Source organism: Suncus etruscus, chromosome 18 (genome assembly GCF_024139225.1).
Source record: "Suncus etruscus isolate mSunEtr1 chromosome 18, mSunEtr1.pri.cur, whole genome shotgun sequence".
In the NCBI taxonomy this organism is placed as follows: domain Eukaryota; kingdom Metazoa; phylum Chordata; class Mammalia; order Eulipotyphla; family Soricidae; genus Suncus; species Suncus etruscus.
The window spans coordinates 55,893,354-55,910,683 of NC_064865.1; the positions used below are offsets into that span (position 1 = coordinate 55,893,354).

The window sequence follows — 17,330 nt, forward strand, 5'->3', positions numbered from 1 at the left end:
GGAGCAGGAAGAAAGGAAAACAGCGATTATATATAGCTCCAGCATTTTACCTAGGCTATTGGACACTTATCTAGTCCCATAAATGTCTTTTGTTTTGTTTTGTTTTGGCCACACCTGGTGATGCCCAGGCTCTGTGCTCAGAAAACATTCACGTTGGACTTGCACACAGCCATCTAATTCCATCTAATTCCATCATCAGCATCCCATATGGTCACTCTAAGTCCTCCAGGGCTCCAATACAACATGATTCTTGTGTTTCTACATGGAAAATGAAGGACTATATGAAAAACAACTATTATGTCAACTCTGGTAAATTTTGTTTTGGTTTCTCTAGGATAGAAATTAGAATAATGGTGAGGATGATTATGATGATTTTGGTGTGATATTATTATTGTTAACAAATACTGGATACTTGCTATATTCTAAGATTTCTAGCAAGCATTATAATTATCTTGGTTTGTTCAATTTTCCTCACCATCCTTTGTGATGCATAGATTTAGTCCTACATTTTTAAGAAACTGAGGCTCAGGAATGATTTATTGCTAGTAAGACAAAGCTTGCTTTTGGCCATAAACTAATCTCTCTCTCTGTCTCTGTCTCTGTCTCTCTCTCTCTCCCTTCTCCCCTTGGCCACACCCAGCAGCACTCAGGGGTTACTCCTGGCTCTGCACTCAGAAATCACTCCTGGCAGACTCAGTGGACTGGGGATCGAACCCGGGTCCAATCAGGGTCAGCTACATGCAACCTACCATTGAGCAGTGGCTCCAGTTCCTTCTTTTTTCTCTTTTTCTCTCTGTTTATATTTTCTATGTTTCTTTCCTTCCTTCCTTTCTTGTATCTTTCTTTCTCTTTTTGTGTCTCTTTTATTTTTTAACTATACTTATTACATTCGTTCCTTTTATATTTTTCACTTCCTTCCTTCCTTCCTCCTTCCTTCCTTCCTTCCTTCCTTCCTTCCTTCCTTCCTTCCTTCCTTCCTTCCTTCCTTCCTTTCTTCCTTCCTTCCTTCCCTTTTTTCTTTCTTTTTTCTACTTACTCTCTTTTTATTTCTTCCTTCCTTTCTTTTTTCCTTTCTTTCATTCCGTCTGTATTTCTTTCTTTCTTTTTTTTGTTTCTTCTTGCTTTCTTCTCTTCTTTTAGTCCTACTTTTTTTTTTTTTTTAAGAAACTGAGGCTCAGAGAATGATTTCTTCGGTAGAGTAACTCTGGATCTAGAAACAGCTCATCCTGAACAACATCTTTCTGAGAATAAGAGACAAATGACTTGTGAACTCCTTCAGAAGAAACAACACTCTCAGGAGATTTAGCATCTTACCCTATGTCCTGGGCTCTAAGGGCTTTATTCACTTCATGAAGATGCTACTTTGAAGTATATGTGGGAAGAGGAACTCAGTGGGATGTAGGAGTTTGTCTAAAAAATGTGCTAAGGGTCCATGACACAATGTAAACACCTTAGTCTGGATTCTGGGCCAACAGACTACCTTCCTCAGAAGGACCTCTGCTGTTTGGGGGTTTTTCTGGACTAGTAACATTTTACACTGACTCCTCCACTGACTCTGCAGCCCTGTGTCAAGGCATGAAGACTGCAAAGTCAACAGATCTGAAGATGCTGGATACTGTCTAGACCCCATAACTGCACGATGGGGACAGAAGCACCTTCTTCAAGTATGCATACTGCTGATGGGCTGAAAGCCTGAGCTACCTTGCCTGCACCACATGAAGGACTTGTGATCTGCTGTCTTTAATGGGCAAATTTCCACTTGTTCAGTCACTCTCAGTCCTGCACCCAAGAGACAGCTCCGACATCTGGAGAATCTCTTGGTTGGTCTCTGATCTTGCTTTACTTCTTTCAGGCCTGAGCATTGGGAGAGGAAGTAATCCCTATGAACACATATAGTCTCCCGGGGAGTGCCAGGTGTGAGCCCTGAGCACCACCAGATGTGTACCCCCGTTTACACACACACATACACACACACAACAACAACAACAACAACAACAACAACAAATTCAACTGAGTTAAACCTATTAATTTTATTAAAAGATTTATGAACTTGAAAGCATTTTATTTGCAGGTAGAAAAGGAGCCCAAAGCTGCAGAAAATATAAGCTTCTTAGGAAAAGGAGGTAAGGAGATCAGAATAGGAGTTTCAGCAAGGTCATTGTCTACTCAGGGACAGGAGGGGTGTTTCGGGAAAGTTCTCTGAGCAGGATCCTGACTGACACAAGGTGAGATTACTTCACTGGATGGATTGGTACTTCAGAAATTTAGGGTAGTACCAGAGTCCATCACCAAATGAATGGGCTTAAACAGGGGCCCTGGAAGAATTAAGAAAACAAGACATAGTATTCCATTGTGTATCTGCATATTATGCTGAGTGAATAAGTCAGAGGAGAGAGACACACACAGAATAGTCTCACTTATCTATGGGTTTTAAGAAAAAAATATATTATTGTAATAATACCAGAGATAATAGAGATATGAGGAAATATGAAGCTTACCACAAAGAGTGGTGAGTACAGTTAGAGAAATAACTACATTAACAACTATCATGATATTGGTAGTGAGCGAGAGAAATAAAATGCCTGTCTCAAATACAGGCAGGGGGTAGGGGAGGAAGATGGGGGCATTGGTGGTGGGAAGGTTGCACTGTGAAAGGGGGTGTCCTTTGTTTTAATAACTAAAACCCAACTACAAACATGTTTGTAATCATGGTGTTTAAATAAAGACATTATATTAAAAAAAACGCAAATAAAAAAAATTTAGGGGCCGGAGAGAGATAACACAGTGGCAGGGCAATTGCCTTGCAAGCAAGCGATCCAGGACAGACAGTGGTTCAAATCCCAGCATCTCACATGGTCCCCCAAGCCTGCCAAGAGCAATTTCTGAGCATGGAGCCAGAACCTAACTGCTGCAGGGTATGACCTAAAAACCAAAAAAATAATTTAGGATAAAAAGATAAAAAAAAAACATAGGATAAAACAAGACAGATGTGATAGAGAAAAGAATGTAGAGTCAGGGAGCTCTGAGCCTCATGGACTGAGAATCCTGACTGTCCTTGACATATAATATTTATTGTTCTTGGAAAATCAACATGGGAGGAAGGGCAGCTACCAATGAGCAAATCTAATGCAAACCAAGCCTATGTGGATCTTAATCTCAAAGAGGGTATGCATAGCAAAGAAATCTATTTTAAAAGTTGTAGTAGATGAACTTCTGGGGAAGGTGGCAGGACCAAATAGTGATAAGAGGGCCCCGTTCACAGGGCATTATAGCGACTGAAGAAGCAAGATCCTCATCACCTTTTTCCTGCCCCTCTCCTTGGACTATCAACTCTCTCTAGCTAAACTTATTCACTTCTTAGGATGTCTTCACATCCAAGCTCTTGCTTTGGTGCCAGAGGGCTTAGAACAAAAGGCAGTGCTGGCACTGCCCTGGACATCCCATTCTGAGCAAGGTAAGCATAGATGATAGTTTCTCTGGGGGCTCTCTTCACTTCACTTCTATTCCTTGTTTTTTCTTTCTGGGCACTGAACCCGCTGTTCCTAAGCACCAAGTTCTGCAGAGGGACTGTGAGGAGGAGGGAGACAGAGGCTGCTATGGACAAATGTTCTCATGCCCATGAACACTGTCACAGCCATTTCCCCACATTTTCCTGGGATGTTTGAAACAGGGGGCACCTAGAAGAGCAAAGACGAGCTGGAACCAGGACAGTTCATGGATTTTCCTGAGTTTTGTGGCAGGAAGTGGAAAAAATCTGGAGTTATCAGAATGTGTGAGCTGACCTGTTGGCTCCTGATTGGGCCCTCACAAAGGACATACATAAACAGCTTCCTGGTTAGAATTTGTCCTCCTTTGGATTGTTCAAGGGGGTATTACCCTATCTGTCCCCTGACTTTCAGGCAAACTCAGTGCAAAAGGAAGGCAGTGTATCTCATTTCCTGCACGAACACTACAGGGCTCCGCCTTCCCCCTCTTCCCCCCTTTCTATAGTTTCACTTCTGGGGTGAAACCAGTGTGCAGAGCCAGCAGGAATCGAAGCCACAGAGGCAAAGTCCGGGAACAGGCTTGTGCAATCTGCTGTGCTGAGAAGGTACTGAAAATCCAGGCCACAACTCTGGGGGGCTAAGTGGCCTCTGGTGTGTGTGTGTGTGTGTGTGTGTGTGTGTGTGTGTGTGTGTGTGTGTGTGTGTAGACTCCAGATTTAGATTTTTGTTTCCTTTCATCTGCTTTCACTTTCACAAAACTTCTTGTCTCATCTCAGCAGATCCTGGATGTAGGGGGGTGTGAAGGGCAAAGGTTTAGAGGAGGGGAGATGCTTCTCCCCAGATCACAGCACCCCTGGGGGAAATAACTGGCCTTTAATTTAAAAAATAATTTTTTTTTTTTTTTGGTTTTTGGGTCACACCCAGCAGTGCTCAGGGGTTACTCCTTGGCTCTACGCTCAGAAATCATTCCTGGCGGGCTCAGGGGATCATATGGGATGCTGGGATTTGAACCACAGTCCTTCTGCATGCAAGGCAAATGCCTTACCTCTATGCTATCTCTAAACAATTCCTACAAGAGATCGTCCATGTCTCCAAAGGACGAGCTCTGATGATTGGAGAGAAATCATCAGTTGCCTTCTATTCGGCTCAGTCAAACCTCTGCACTGTCTGTTGAAGGGAATATCAATTAGTTGCTCTTACTCAGTCCTCAGTCCCTGATGGACTTTAGGGGACCAGGCCTTCCTCAGGGTTTCATTCCCTACTATGTCCTGGAGCTGCCAATCCCCTGGGTTCAGGTCTCACGAACCTCTTCTGGAAGAGAAGCGAAGTCACTTCCTGTTTCTCCAGCATCTCTGCCCAAGGACCCACCTCCTTCTTCCCACAGCTCTTTGAATTCTCTTTGCTTTTTGTCAGGGAGGGTGACAGCAAGGACAAATCATTCCCCTGGTTGCCTCTTTGACCGGCTCATTCTGGTGGCAGCTCCACTCAGACCACAGTTCCCTGGATCTTTTGTTCTTCCATAATGGGAGTGAGTGGGTAGGAAGATTGGGTAGGAGAGATGAGACATTCAGATGGGAATTTTTTCAAGGATCCTTCACACACCACTAATTCTGTAATTGCCTCTAACTTTTACAAAGACTGTCTGGAAACTAGTGATTTCTGATGTTCATTGAATGGGCAAGTTTTGTTAAGGGTCCAAGAAATCCCACTGCCTCAAATAAAGACCACGAATCTTCAGAGAATGCAATTAGCAAAATAGACTTATTTTCCAGCTTGCTGGGGCCCCAGAATCTGCCATAAAGACAGAAACCAGAAGTCCTGGATAATCTAGAAAGGTGTTTTTATAGGTTTAAAGAACCTTAGGAGGAGGATCAATGTGGAAAGTAGAGCTCGTAGAATATACTAATCCCTAGTCCAGGTTTAAATACAATGTCCAACAGATAGTAAGCTTGTCCTTTTTCGTTTTCTTTTTTTTTTTTTTTTTTTTGGTTTTTGGGTCACACCTGCAGTGCTCAGGAGTTACTCCTGGCTCTACTCTCAGAATTCGCTCCTGGCAGGCTTGGGGGACCATATGGGATACCGGGATTTGAACTACCATCCTTCTGCGTGCAAGGCAAATGCCCTACCACCATGCTATCTCTCCGGCCCAAGGTGAGAACCTTAAGAGGAGTGTTAGCTGATGGTTACCAGGGCAGCAGGCCTTTGACATCTCAAGATTTGCCCAAATATGTCAAGTTCCTTTTAGGAGGGGCATTGGCTAATGGTTACCAGGGCAGCAGGCGGTTGATGTCTCAAGGTGAAATTACCATATCAAGGGGGTCAAGAAGGTGGGGTGGAGAAAGATTTAACAGGCATCTATCACCTGAGTTATTATAACATCTATTTTTATAAATTTTCCCTTAACAGTTTCACCCTCCACTGAGCTCTAGCTGGCCTTTTACCTTCAACTTGTGTTGCCACACTCAGTGACACTCAGGGGTTACTCCTGGCTATGTGCTCAGAAATCACTCCTGGCTTGGGGAACCATATGGGACGCTGGGGGATCGAACTGTGGTCTGTCCTAGGCTAGCACCGGCAAGGCAGATGCCTTACCACTGCTCTGGCCCCTCTTTCCTTTTTTTTTAATTTTTATTTTTTAGCATTGACCTTAAGATATATTTCTGCTGCTGGCAACTTCAATCCAGCAACACCAGTGGACTTCACTGAACCCAACCTCAGGGAGTGGATGGAAACGTACCAGTCAAACACAATAATATTGAAGAAATTCAGACCACACAAACATGTGGGGCGACAACATGTTTTTGGCAGACGTGTGACAAAATTTTAATCTCCATGTTGGTACAGGGCAAAACTAGTCTTAAGCATAAAAGGAAGTTCCGCATTGACAAAAGGCAGGAGCTATAGAAAACATAAATATTAACAGTAAATCTAGTTAAAATATACATATCAAACTTAGGCAGTTCAGGTGTAAAGGATTTTTTCTAAGAAGTCTTGAGCTAGAAAGGAGGAAGTAGCATAATAAAGAGGAGGGGGTCGCCTGATCAAGTAGCCAGATTGGTTTGACAAGAGCTGTTTTTTCTGCTATTGTTAGCAGAGAGCTTGGTTAAAGAAGTATAGATTGTGGCTGGCTAGAAAAAAATCTTTTGACAAAAAGTGAAAAACTTTTGGACTGCTATTTGGGTCTGGACCCAGATGGCAGTCTTTATAAACTAGCAGTGAAGGTAGGAATGTTTGTTTACTATAGAAACTGAAACCAGAAAGATAAGTTTTGCGAGCTAGCTTGGCTGGCTAGTTTTTTTAGAGGTAAATACGACTGACAAGAGAGAGATCAAACTTGTCTTTATTATTTAGTACTGAAATTTCTCTGGGGAAAGGAATTTGATTGAGGCCACATTTTGGCCTGTAAATTTACAAGGGAGAAATAATATTTAAGCCAAATAATGAAGGGAATGTAATGTCAGTACCAAGTACATGCATTTCAGAAATATCTATTGGGATTTCCTCAGCTCTCCATACAGGAACAAAAGTAATACTCAGCAGGCCTTTTGAGGATACCCGTGGGGTGATTCTAGCTATCTGCTCTAGGAAAATCTGAGGATTGCATCCATGGGTCTACTGAATCCCCCCATAATTTGGATATATAGAAATTAATTATCTATGGTGCAGACATATTTCCATTCATTTTAGGTATAATATGAGCAACCTTCATGGGGAACTTTTAGCCAATGTCCAACTAAGTAAGAAGTTTACTCAAGAATATTGAAGAATTCCCCCATCCTTTATACTCAATTCCATATTGATCATGCATTTTGCTCACCAACATTTGCCAGTGCTCTCTTCCCTCCACATCTTCACCCAGGCTTATTGTTCTAGATAACAACCCTTCTCACAGATGTTAGATCATAATTCATGGTTGGATTTGCATTATAATAAGAAATCATGGGCGCCATTTCTTATGCCGCTTGGATTCCTTCAGCCTTGGTCAAACACCTTTTGCAATGATGAAATGATCTATTGGGGCTAGCATGCCATTACCATCAGATTGAAACATGACTTGCTAGATGATAAAAGGGAATTTCACTTTTCTTCTCTTTTTATTTCTGTCCATTTAAGTGCCTTCACTTGATTGTGACCTCTGTCTTCCACAACAAGGCAAACAGATGCATCCTCCCAATTCCAATCTATCTCACTGAGATGATTCACTGAGAGAAAACATAGCAAGATCTGTGGAGATCCAGGTGAAGTGAATTTTCAACTCTCTGGAGAATTCCAGATGTTTCATCTGTGCCTCTAGATCCACTATTGAAGCATATCTATAAACACCATGGCCTCAGGCCTATATGCCAAGATGAAAGCGGAGGCCACCTGCTTCATCTGCCGGAAGCTGATGACAGACCCTATGAGCATTGATTGTGGGCACAGCTTTTGCTACAAGTGCATAGCAGGAAATGGTGGAAACATACTATCGGGATGGATATCCCCTGGGATAACCGTCTACTGTCCCCAATGTAAGGCATCCTTTAAAAAGGAGTGCCTCCGGGCTAACAAGCAGCTGCAAAACCTCATTGAGACCATCAAGGAAATGGACGTGGAACATTTATGTGAGGAGCATGGAGAGCAGCTCCATCTGTTCTGTGAAGATGACCACCAGCTCCTCTGCTGGCGCTGTGAGCGGTCACAACAGCACAAAGGACATGTCACAACTCTTGTTGAAGATGTGTGTCAAAACTACAAGGTGAGTATGTGGAATCAGAGAGCTTCACATGTGCAGCACATATGTTCCTCAACCCTGTATTTTTTTGTGGGATTTAAAATTTTTAGCCACACCCTGAAGTGCGTACAGAGGGCTTACTTGTGGTTTTATGTTCAGGGGTCATTTATGGCAGGGCCTAGGGGACCAAGGTCTCAGACCTTGCAACCTGTTTTATTTTATTTTAATTAAATTGGGGAGAGGGGCTAATCTGGTAGCTCTTTCTGGCTCTGCATTCAGTATTTATCCCTGGCCAGCTCTGGAATGCTGTAGACTTTACAGTGTAGAGGCTAAAACCCAAATCGGCTACATGCAAGGCAAATGCCTTACCCACTGCACCATCACTTTGACCCCTTGTTTGTTATTTGTTTTAATTGAATTAACTTTAATTTTTACCTATGTTCTAGAAGTGCCTTTCTTTACTCCTCAAAAGTAAGTCGTTAGGGATGTAACACAGCAGGAGAGCACTTGCTTGTGTGAATCCCTGAGTTTCATCTTGGATCTTAAAAAGAAAAATAAAACCGGGGCTGGGAAGGTGGCGCTAGAGGTAAGGTGTCTGCCTTGCAAGCGCTAGCGTAGGACGGACCTCGGTTCGATCCCCCGTGTCCCATATGGTCCCCCCAAGCCAGGGGCGATTTCTGAGCACATAGCCAGGAGTAACCCCTGAGCGTCAAATGGGTGTGGCATAACACATTCCCATACTATCTTAAATGGGGACATTTTATTTATTTATTTATTTTGGTTTTGGGGTCACACCCAGCAGCGCTCAGGGGTTATTCCTGGCTCTTCGCTCAGAAATCGCCCTTGGCAGGCTCGAGGGATCATATGGGATGCTAGGATTCGAACCACCATCCTTCTGTATGCAAGACAAACAATCTACCTCCATGCTATCTCTCCGGCCCCAGGGAGATGTTTATTTTTCCACTTTTCACAACTTATAATTTGGCAACTAAATAGCAGTGTTGAGGAGTTACTCCTGGCTCTGTGCTCAGGGATCACTCTTGGTAGTGCTTGGGAGACTAGATGCAGAGCTGGGGATAGAACCTGATTGGTTGCACTTAGGGAATGAGCCTTAACCCCTATTCTCTCTCTCCAGTCCTCAACTTTTCAGCTTTATAACTATGTAGTATTTAGTTAGCCTGAAACTGAGATACTGATCCTTCAAGATGGCTTTAGTGTGTTAACTTTCTGTCAACCAAAATCTGATAGTTACTCACTTTTCCTGGCCCTGACTGTATCCCAATATGGGCTAGGATGGTCAGGATTGTCTATCCATGCTTGCTCTGATGAACTTTAGGACATTAGGTCGTAAAGCAACTCAGCGAAGGAAGAATACCTGTGATCCCTTTGTTTGGATGATGGGGAGTGGCTCCAACGAATGGAGAAAAGGTGAGGTGGCCAGATAATCAGACATAGGACACACTCACAATGGGACAGAAAAGGGACTTTGGCTGACACCAAGGGCAGGTCCAGGATGAGAAGGGAAAGGCAGGTAATGAAAATTACCTGGGAACTTGGGCCTTGATCTTTGGTATCAGCTCAGTGCAAAGTCATAGCTCAGAGGGTTGACAAGAGGGATTTTTCACTTGTAGACAGAGGATAGTATCCACAGAAAACCATGCTGCCTCTGGCCAAATAAAAGAGACATCAAATTGTCAAATTCCAATTATTCCAATTCCATATGAGATGGGAAAGGAAGAGTTTAACCAAGAAACAGAAGAGATGTCAAAGGATTTTAAATGAGTGGCTAGAAAAGAGAACAGTAGGGGCTGGAGAGATAGCATGGAGGTAGGGCGTTTGCCTTCCATGCAAAAGGACGGTGGTTCTAATCCCAGCATCCCATATGGTCCCCTGTGCCTCCAAGGGCCATTTCTGAGTGCAGAGCCAGGAGTAACCCCAGGTGTGACTCAAAAACCAAAAAAAAAAAAAAAAAAAAAGAGAGAGAGAGAGAACAGTGAGTTGAGGTTCGGAAGTGACCCCTAGATTTCTGCTTTGAAGGGAGGTGTGAAGGCGACCTTTGTTGTGATGAGATGAAGGACTGGGCAGAGCCTACCTGCCTCATTTCTTTGTCATAGCTTAACGGGAGGAAAATATTGTCCCCTTGGACAAGTTACTAACCCCTTCCTAAGGTTCGTTTTCTGCAGCACAAGAATATTGTTTAAAATCCTACCAATTTTTCAGAATGTTAAGGAAATTAGATGTGTTACTTCATGCTGCCTCCAGTCTGAAGTGTTTCACAGATACTCAGATACTCAATGTGATTTGTCTCAGAGGCTGGGATTCCACTTGGTTTGTTTCTGAAGAGTTGTGAAACTGCCTAAATGTTGTTAACACAATATATATATAGGAAAAGCTCCAGAAAATTGTGACAACGTTGAAGAGCACAGAAAATCTATGTTCTAGTTACATACTATTCGCAAGAGAGCAAATAAATGAATGGGAGGTAAGATTTTGGAGTGTTTTGCACTCAAATTATTTTCCATCTAGGATATAGATCCAGGAATAATTGGAGAAAAATATTATGATGATTTTTGATGTCAGTTAAATGGGCCACATAGTTAAAATGCAAAATAGAAAAAAGGTAATTATTTGCTTTGACTAGGGAATTCATCTCTAAGGACTTCAACTTTTTTCCAGTAATTAGTTAGGATGCCCATTGGTGAGCTTCCTTACTTTAGATTATCCTTGACTGTGAGATTTTAAACAGCTCAACATAGCTTCCTAGTTTTTTTTTTAATAATGTTATTTTATTTAATATATATTATATACTTATTAACCACTTTTTTTTTAGTTTTTGGGCCAAGCCTGGTGATCCTCAGAGGTTACTCTTGGCTCTGCACTCAGAAATTGCTCCTAGCTTGAGGGACCATATGGGACACTGGGAATTGAACCCAGGTCTGTTCTGGGTCAGTTGCATGCAAAAAAAACACCCTACCACTGAACCCTTTTGAATGGCAAGCAAGGCAAGGGCCCTACCTGCTGTACCATCGCTCCAGCCTTGGTCTTCAACTTTTTAGTGTCTACCTCCAAGACATGACCCTGCTACACGGAACTTGGGACATTTTTTAGGGTCAAATAACTGATAGGAAAATTATGTTACACAAAGGAGTCTTTCATGTGTGTATATACATACACAGAATGTAAAATCGACCATTTTTAGCCTTTTCAGTAGATCACTCAGCGGCGTTTAGGACTTTGACTTTACTCTGCAACCATTCTTTCTATCCAGCTGCAAAACTCTTTCATCAAAGGGAAACGCTGTTCTAATTATATCATAACATCTCATCGCTTCCTCCTCCCAATTTCTGATCTGCATGGTTCTATTTTCTATCTATGAATCTGACAAGCTATATCCTAGAAAGATAAAATAGCATGTTTTGGTGTTGTTTCTGACGTCACCTAGCAAAATATCTCTCCGGTTCTTCCATGTTGTAGCAGGTTTCAAACTTTCCTTTCTTATTACTGTGAAGCTATTGCCATGGTTTTTATGTACCCAGTGTTTATTTATCTATCAATGAATATTTAACTTGTTTTGACTTTTTGATTGCTTTCTTTCTTTTTCTTTTTTATAGGAGAAGGTGGAATTTAGGAAACAAAAAATTCAGTCTGATTTTCAGACTCTCTATAAATTCCTGCATGAGGAAGAAAAGTCTCATTTATGGAGACTGGAGGAAGAAAAAATGCAGACTCTGAAGATATTGCAAGACAGTAAAGCAAGCTTGGAAATGCAGAGCCAAAAACTCAAGAACCACATCCTGGAACTTGAGAGGAAATGCCAGGACCCGGCTCAGAAAATGCTGCAGGTCAGACTTTGTGTTTGGAGAAAAGGAAGATTTCTGTTATTCCATTAGTAAAGGGAGAAAGGGAATTTAAAGTGATGCTTTATTTCATTTTTTTTTATTTTCTGTTCTTCTTTTAAAGACTATAGCCAGGATCTCAAGCTATGAGTACGGCAAATAGAGCATTTGTCTTGCACATGGCTGAGCCAGGTTCAATCCTCAGTATCCCATATGGAACCCCCAAGCACTGATTTCTGAGAGTAGAGTCAGGAGTGTTCCAGAAACACACACACACACACACACACACACACACACACACACACACACACACACACACACACACAGAAACCCAAACATCACTAGCCATGCTCAAGGGCATCTACGTAATGTTTTTTGCCATCAGTCCAATATATTCTTTTTTTTTTTTTTTTTTTTTTTTTGGTTTTTGGGCCACACACGGTGGTGCTCAGGGGTTATTCCTGGCTGTCTGCTCAGAAATAGCTCCTGGCAGGCACGGGGGACCATATGGGACACCGGGATTCGAACCAACCACCTTTGGTCCTGGATCGGCTGCTTGCAAGGCAAACGCTGCTGTGCTACTTCTCCAGGTCCCTAATATTTCTTATTTTGAAAAAACATCTATAATGTAGGTGACTTCCAGAAACACCTAGACTATGAGTGAATTTCAAATTGTACCTTGTCAGGTGAGGAACTTGGACATATGGACCATTGAGATAAATTTTGAGATAAATTTTGCCCTCGTGTGTATGTGTCTGGTCTATAGGATAGAACTCTGAATTGTCACCCTATCTTCTGAATTCGTGTGTAGCTAAGTTTTTCACTATCAAGTTCTTGCTCTGGGAGCTATATGGGGCTTATTTCAGCCATAGAAAGGATCCAACTTAGATTCATCCCAGAAAATCAAGGAAGGATGGTTTAATATACGTAAGACAATTAATATAATCTGTCATTATCAACAAAATGGGAAAGGATCCAGCTCATTAAGATAAATGTCCAGAGCTAATTATTCTGGTTGTCATGCTAGTCTAACTGTTCCACAACCCTCTGTTGCCACCACCTAGTAACTTCTCAGCATAGAGAACATAATGAAAAATTATCTTTACCATGGCTCCTCTGATGAAAATCATGTCACTAAAAACTAGAGGTGCCCTGGACATCTTGTCCTCCGTAAGACACTCACAAACTGATGTGCTTGGAGATATCAACGTTTCTTTCAGGATTAGCAAGTAACTACACGTGGTTTAGTTCCACTTTAAAGGCCGGTCAACTTGTTGCTGTTGAATAAAAATATAAAAATAGAAAGATAAAGTTCACGTATTAGGTGAGTCCTCCCCCCGAATGGTGTTTTTAACCCATCAGGTGGATAGGTTTGATGAAGCAGGGTAATGGGGGAGAAATAATTCATAAGCAGTTAGAAAAGATATTCACTGGAATGATCTCACTTTATTCCTCATGGCTTGTTCTCTGCCATGAGTCTTTCTACCATTTGTTTTCTTTGTCCAACTCTACCTCTCCTGTCTCCTAAGCCATGTCTCTCTCCCTGTTCTTTTTGCTGCTTCTCTCTCACCTCTCCTCCTACCCTGCTAGACCTTTTTATTTTTTATTTGAACAGTCCAACCCATCCTAGGTGTGGGCAGGTCTGATCATCCAGGTGGGGTTATCATCTCAAAAGAAAGCATTAGGTAAAAGGGTGTTGGGGGAAGGCTTACATGTTGTCATGTAATAGCATAAGGGACTGGGGTGCTAATCACCCAAATGGGAAGCCATCAATCTCTAAAGCGAGGCCTAATCTCTAGACTTTCTTAGAAGGGGTGATTAGATAGAAAAGCCCCACATGTTAAGGCCCAAGGAATTCAGATATAGGAACACTCACCACTGGTCTTTGTTTCTCTGCAGGATATCAAAGACACCTTGAAGAGGTGAGTGCTCCATGGAAACTGTGAGCAGGGGAAGGTTATGGCAGAGACACTTGATTGAAGGAGCCACTGAGGAACTCTCTGTCTCTGCTTCTTCCAGGAGTGCAGATGTTAAGATGGAGACCCCGAAAAGCATCTCTCTGGAGCTGTCCACCGTGTGCAATGTCTCAGAGCTCTACTTCCAAGTGCCCAAGTTGTTAAGGCACCATCAAGGTGAGTAGGCCTCAGGCTCCAGACATCACAAGTTTGGAGGCAAAGAAATGTTAATCTGTAGTGAAGTTCATTGCCTGTCCCTAGTAGTAGTAGTAAGGATCCCAGTCAGATGTTGCTTTTCTTCTTTTCAGTGGGCCTTTCCCACTTTTCCCGGAATGTGTGTTTCTCACTGACAGCGTATCTATGAAGAACCTGAAAATGCTGGCTCTGTTTTTGAGCTCTGTCACATCAGTCTACTCATTTCCTCAGTTTTTCTCCTCAGTTTCATTGGAAAATGAAAATATAAAGTCCAAGGGCCAGAGAGATAACATGGAGGTAAGGCATGCAGAAGCTCAGTGGTTCGAATCCGGCATCCCATATGGTCCCCCGAGCCTGGCAGGAGCGATTTCTGAGCATAGTTCCAGGAGGAATCCCTGAGTGCTGCCGGGTATGATCCAAAAACCAAAAAAAAAAAAAAAAAAAAAAAAAGAAAGAAAATATAAAGTCCTTCATATTACCAGCATGACATGCATATCAAATACATCCACTACCAAGGTTAAGTTTGTAGTAATGTATAAAAGGGAGGTGATTATTATGGGTTTTGGTGCAGATAACATTAGTGCCTCAACCTTTTGTCTTATAGATGTTAGTTAGAATTATGGGGCCAGCGAGGTGGCACTCGAGGTAAGGTGTCTGCCTTGCAAGCGCTAGCCAAGGAAGGACCGCGGTTCGATCCCTCGCTTCCCACATGGTCCCCCCAAGCGAGGGGCAGTTTCTGAGCCCTTAGCCAGGAGTAACCCCTGAGCATCAAATGGGTGTGGCCCGAAAAACAAAAAAATTTATAATGATAACCACATTTTATGAATTCGAAATCTGCGTCTCCCTTGTTCTACAACTCTCTTCATTATGGTTTTCTGTGCTCTCAAACTTTCAATTCATAGTACAGAATTCTAAAAGTTCTGCAAATATGAAGTTTTTGCAATGACTTGTTTGTGGGCAAAATCAAAAAATAAGGGCCAAACAGGTAGCTCAAGAGTTTGAGCACACACACACACACACACACACACACAAAAGAAAAGAGTTTGAGCACATGATTTACATGCAGAAAGCTGCGGTTCTATCCCTGAGCATCTTTTTGGTCCCCAAGGACCAAGCTGGAAGTAGCCACTGAGCACCACCAGGTATGACTGTCCTCTCCATAACTGTTTGGTTTGGAACATTATTTGGTAACACACACAGAAACACAGACACACAGACACACACACAGACACACGCATACACACACACACACATGTACACACACATCAAAATGGGCCAGAGAGATAGTACAGGATCTTTTCCCCATATTAGGAATTTGAACAAGTATCATTCTTATTTTGGTTCATAGAGACCTCTCTACCATCCTCTATGACACACATGAAATGGACTACTTTTATCCAAGTGAGACTCAAAAAACAGCTTATAGTTAGGACATAAGAAATAATACTTGAGCTTGAAGATATGTTCCTCCTCCTTTATTTGAAAGAATCAGCATCAAAATGTACTTCTTCTTTTTTTTTTTTCCTTCCAGTTAATGTAACTCTGGATCCAGATACGGCTCATCCTAAATTAACTCTGTCTACAGATTGGAGATCAGTGACCCATGTGTCCCTGTACAAAAAACCCAGCTGTCCCAGGAGATTTACAGTTCTACCCTGTGTCCTAGGTTCAGTGAGCTTCACCTCAGGAAAACATTACTTTGAAGTCAGTGTGGGCAACAGTGCTCAGTGGGACGTAGGTGTTTGTCTGGAAAATGTATTGCGGGACAGTGATATGACACCAGCACCTCAGATTGGATTCTGGGCCATCAGACTCTGCAAAGTCCAGGGCTATTTAGGCTTGACTTCTCCCCCCACTCCCCTGTCTTTGAAGGAGAAACCTGAAACCATAGGGATTGTTCTGGATTACGATGCTGGGTTTGTGGCCTTCTATAATGCCACAACAGGCTCCTATATCTACACCTTTCCCAAGGCCTCCTTCTCTCAGGCTCTCCATCCTTATTTCCAAGTTCATCCTTATTCTCCTTTATTCTTGCCTTCCCCACATGAGTAAGGGATAAAAGGAGAGTCTCCACTGGGGGAAACCCTGCACAGAGACTTCTTTGTAAATCCAATTGGGAGCAGAAATATTCTTTATACATAGGATAATGCTTTTTTTTGGGGGGGGGTATAATCCCTAAAACTGCATTCAGTGCATTGATATATACACTGAAACATAAAGGATGATGGAACTAAGCTGAGTAAAACAAAATATTTTGCATTATATGTGTGTATATATACACATAGCATACAGACTATATATAAAAGTGCGTGTATATTATATGTCTATATAGCACTTACATATAACATACACAGATTTGTATTTTGGAACCATCACTAAGAGTTTATTCAAGATTCTGTGCTCAGGAAGCATTCCTGGCAGTGCTCTGGGCACCTAATGATGGACCAGAGATCAAACTGAGCTCAGCCCCAAGCAAGTAAGCACTTACTCCCAGCGCTATCTCTTGGCCCCCTACGTTCATGTTGTCTCCTTCCCAGGCGGGGTTCAGTTTTTCATTTCCTAGGCACCATGTCTTTAAGTCATTCGAGGGCTATACTGAGCCAGATGACCAGAGTTCAGGAAGTTCTGGCGCTTTCAGTGTGATGTCATTTGAGGGAAAGCTGATCTCTACCAACTACATGAAAGAGGGGGCAGCATTCTGGCACTGACGAGGAGGAGCTGTTAGTATTCCAGACAAGCTGATCCCTTGGTGAGTTAAGGGGAAAATCCAAACAGTATTTCACAACTCTCCATATCAGTGGCAATGGAACTATGTCTTATTTGAAAAGAAAAGCAAACAAATTGTCTGTGTAACATATAAGAGAACTTTCTATTTTCTCTGGGTAACAGTATAGTAGAGGGATAAAAACCACATGTATTTGCTTGGGAACTTTTTAATGATGTATTCTAATGATTCTGTGACTATTAAAGTAAAAACATGTACTCTGGGGGGGAAAATAAATGTCTTAATTTGCCTTTTTTTTTTAACACTTATAAAGTTAACTGAATAAAAGTTAAGTTTGAGGAGAACATTTTGTTGTTACCTTGAAAATTTATGGTTAATCTCCTGAATCATATTTGTTATGTTTTTAGAGATGAATGATAAGGA

The 17,330-nt window shown here is 42.1% G+C and overlaps 1 protein-coding gene across 1 annotated transcript; it reads left to right on the forward strand.

Annotated features, from left to right (window-relative positions):
- Window positions 1-7,637: 7,637 nt before the first annotated feature.
- On the forward strand, window positions 7,638-16,265 carry LOC125996173 (E3 ubiquitin-protein ligase TRIM38-like). The gene is made up of 6 exons (XM_049765120.1): window positions 7,638-8,220; window positions 10,583-10,678; window positions 11,808-12,038; window positions 13,932-13,954; window positions 14,052-14,164; window positions 15,714-16,265. The coding sequence occupies exons 1-6, from the start codon at window positions 7,810-7,812 to the stop codon at window positions 16,232-16,234; spliced, it is 1,395 nt and encodes a 464-aa protein (XP_049621077.1). The 5' UTR covers window positions 7,638-7,809; the 3' UTR covers window positions 16,235-16,265.
- Window positions 16,266-17,330: the final 1,065 nt, after the last annotated feature.

Excerpts from the sequence above, each read along its gene's own strand:
- LOC125996173 (XM_049765120.1), top strand. The coding sequence starts at position 7,810 with ATGGCCTCAGGCCTATATGCCAAGATGAAAGCGGAGGCCACCTGCTTC. Across the intron at positions 12,039-13,931 it reads CGGCTCAGAAAATGCTGCAG|GATATCAAAGACACCTTGAA; the intron begins GTCAGACTTTGT and ends GTTTCTCTGCAG. Across the intron at positions 13,955-14,051 it reads ATCAAAGACACCTTGAAGAG|GAGTGCAGATGTTAAGATGG; the intron begins GTGAGTGCTCCA and ends TGCTTCTTCCAG.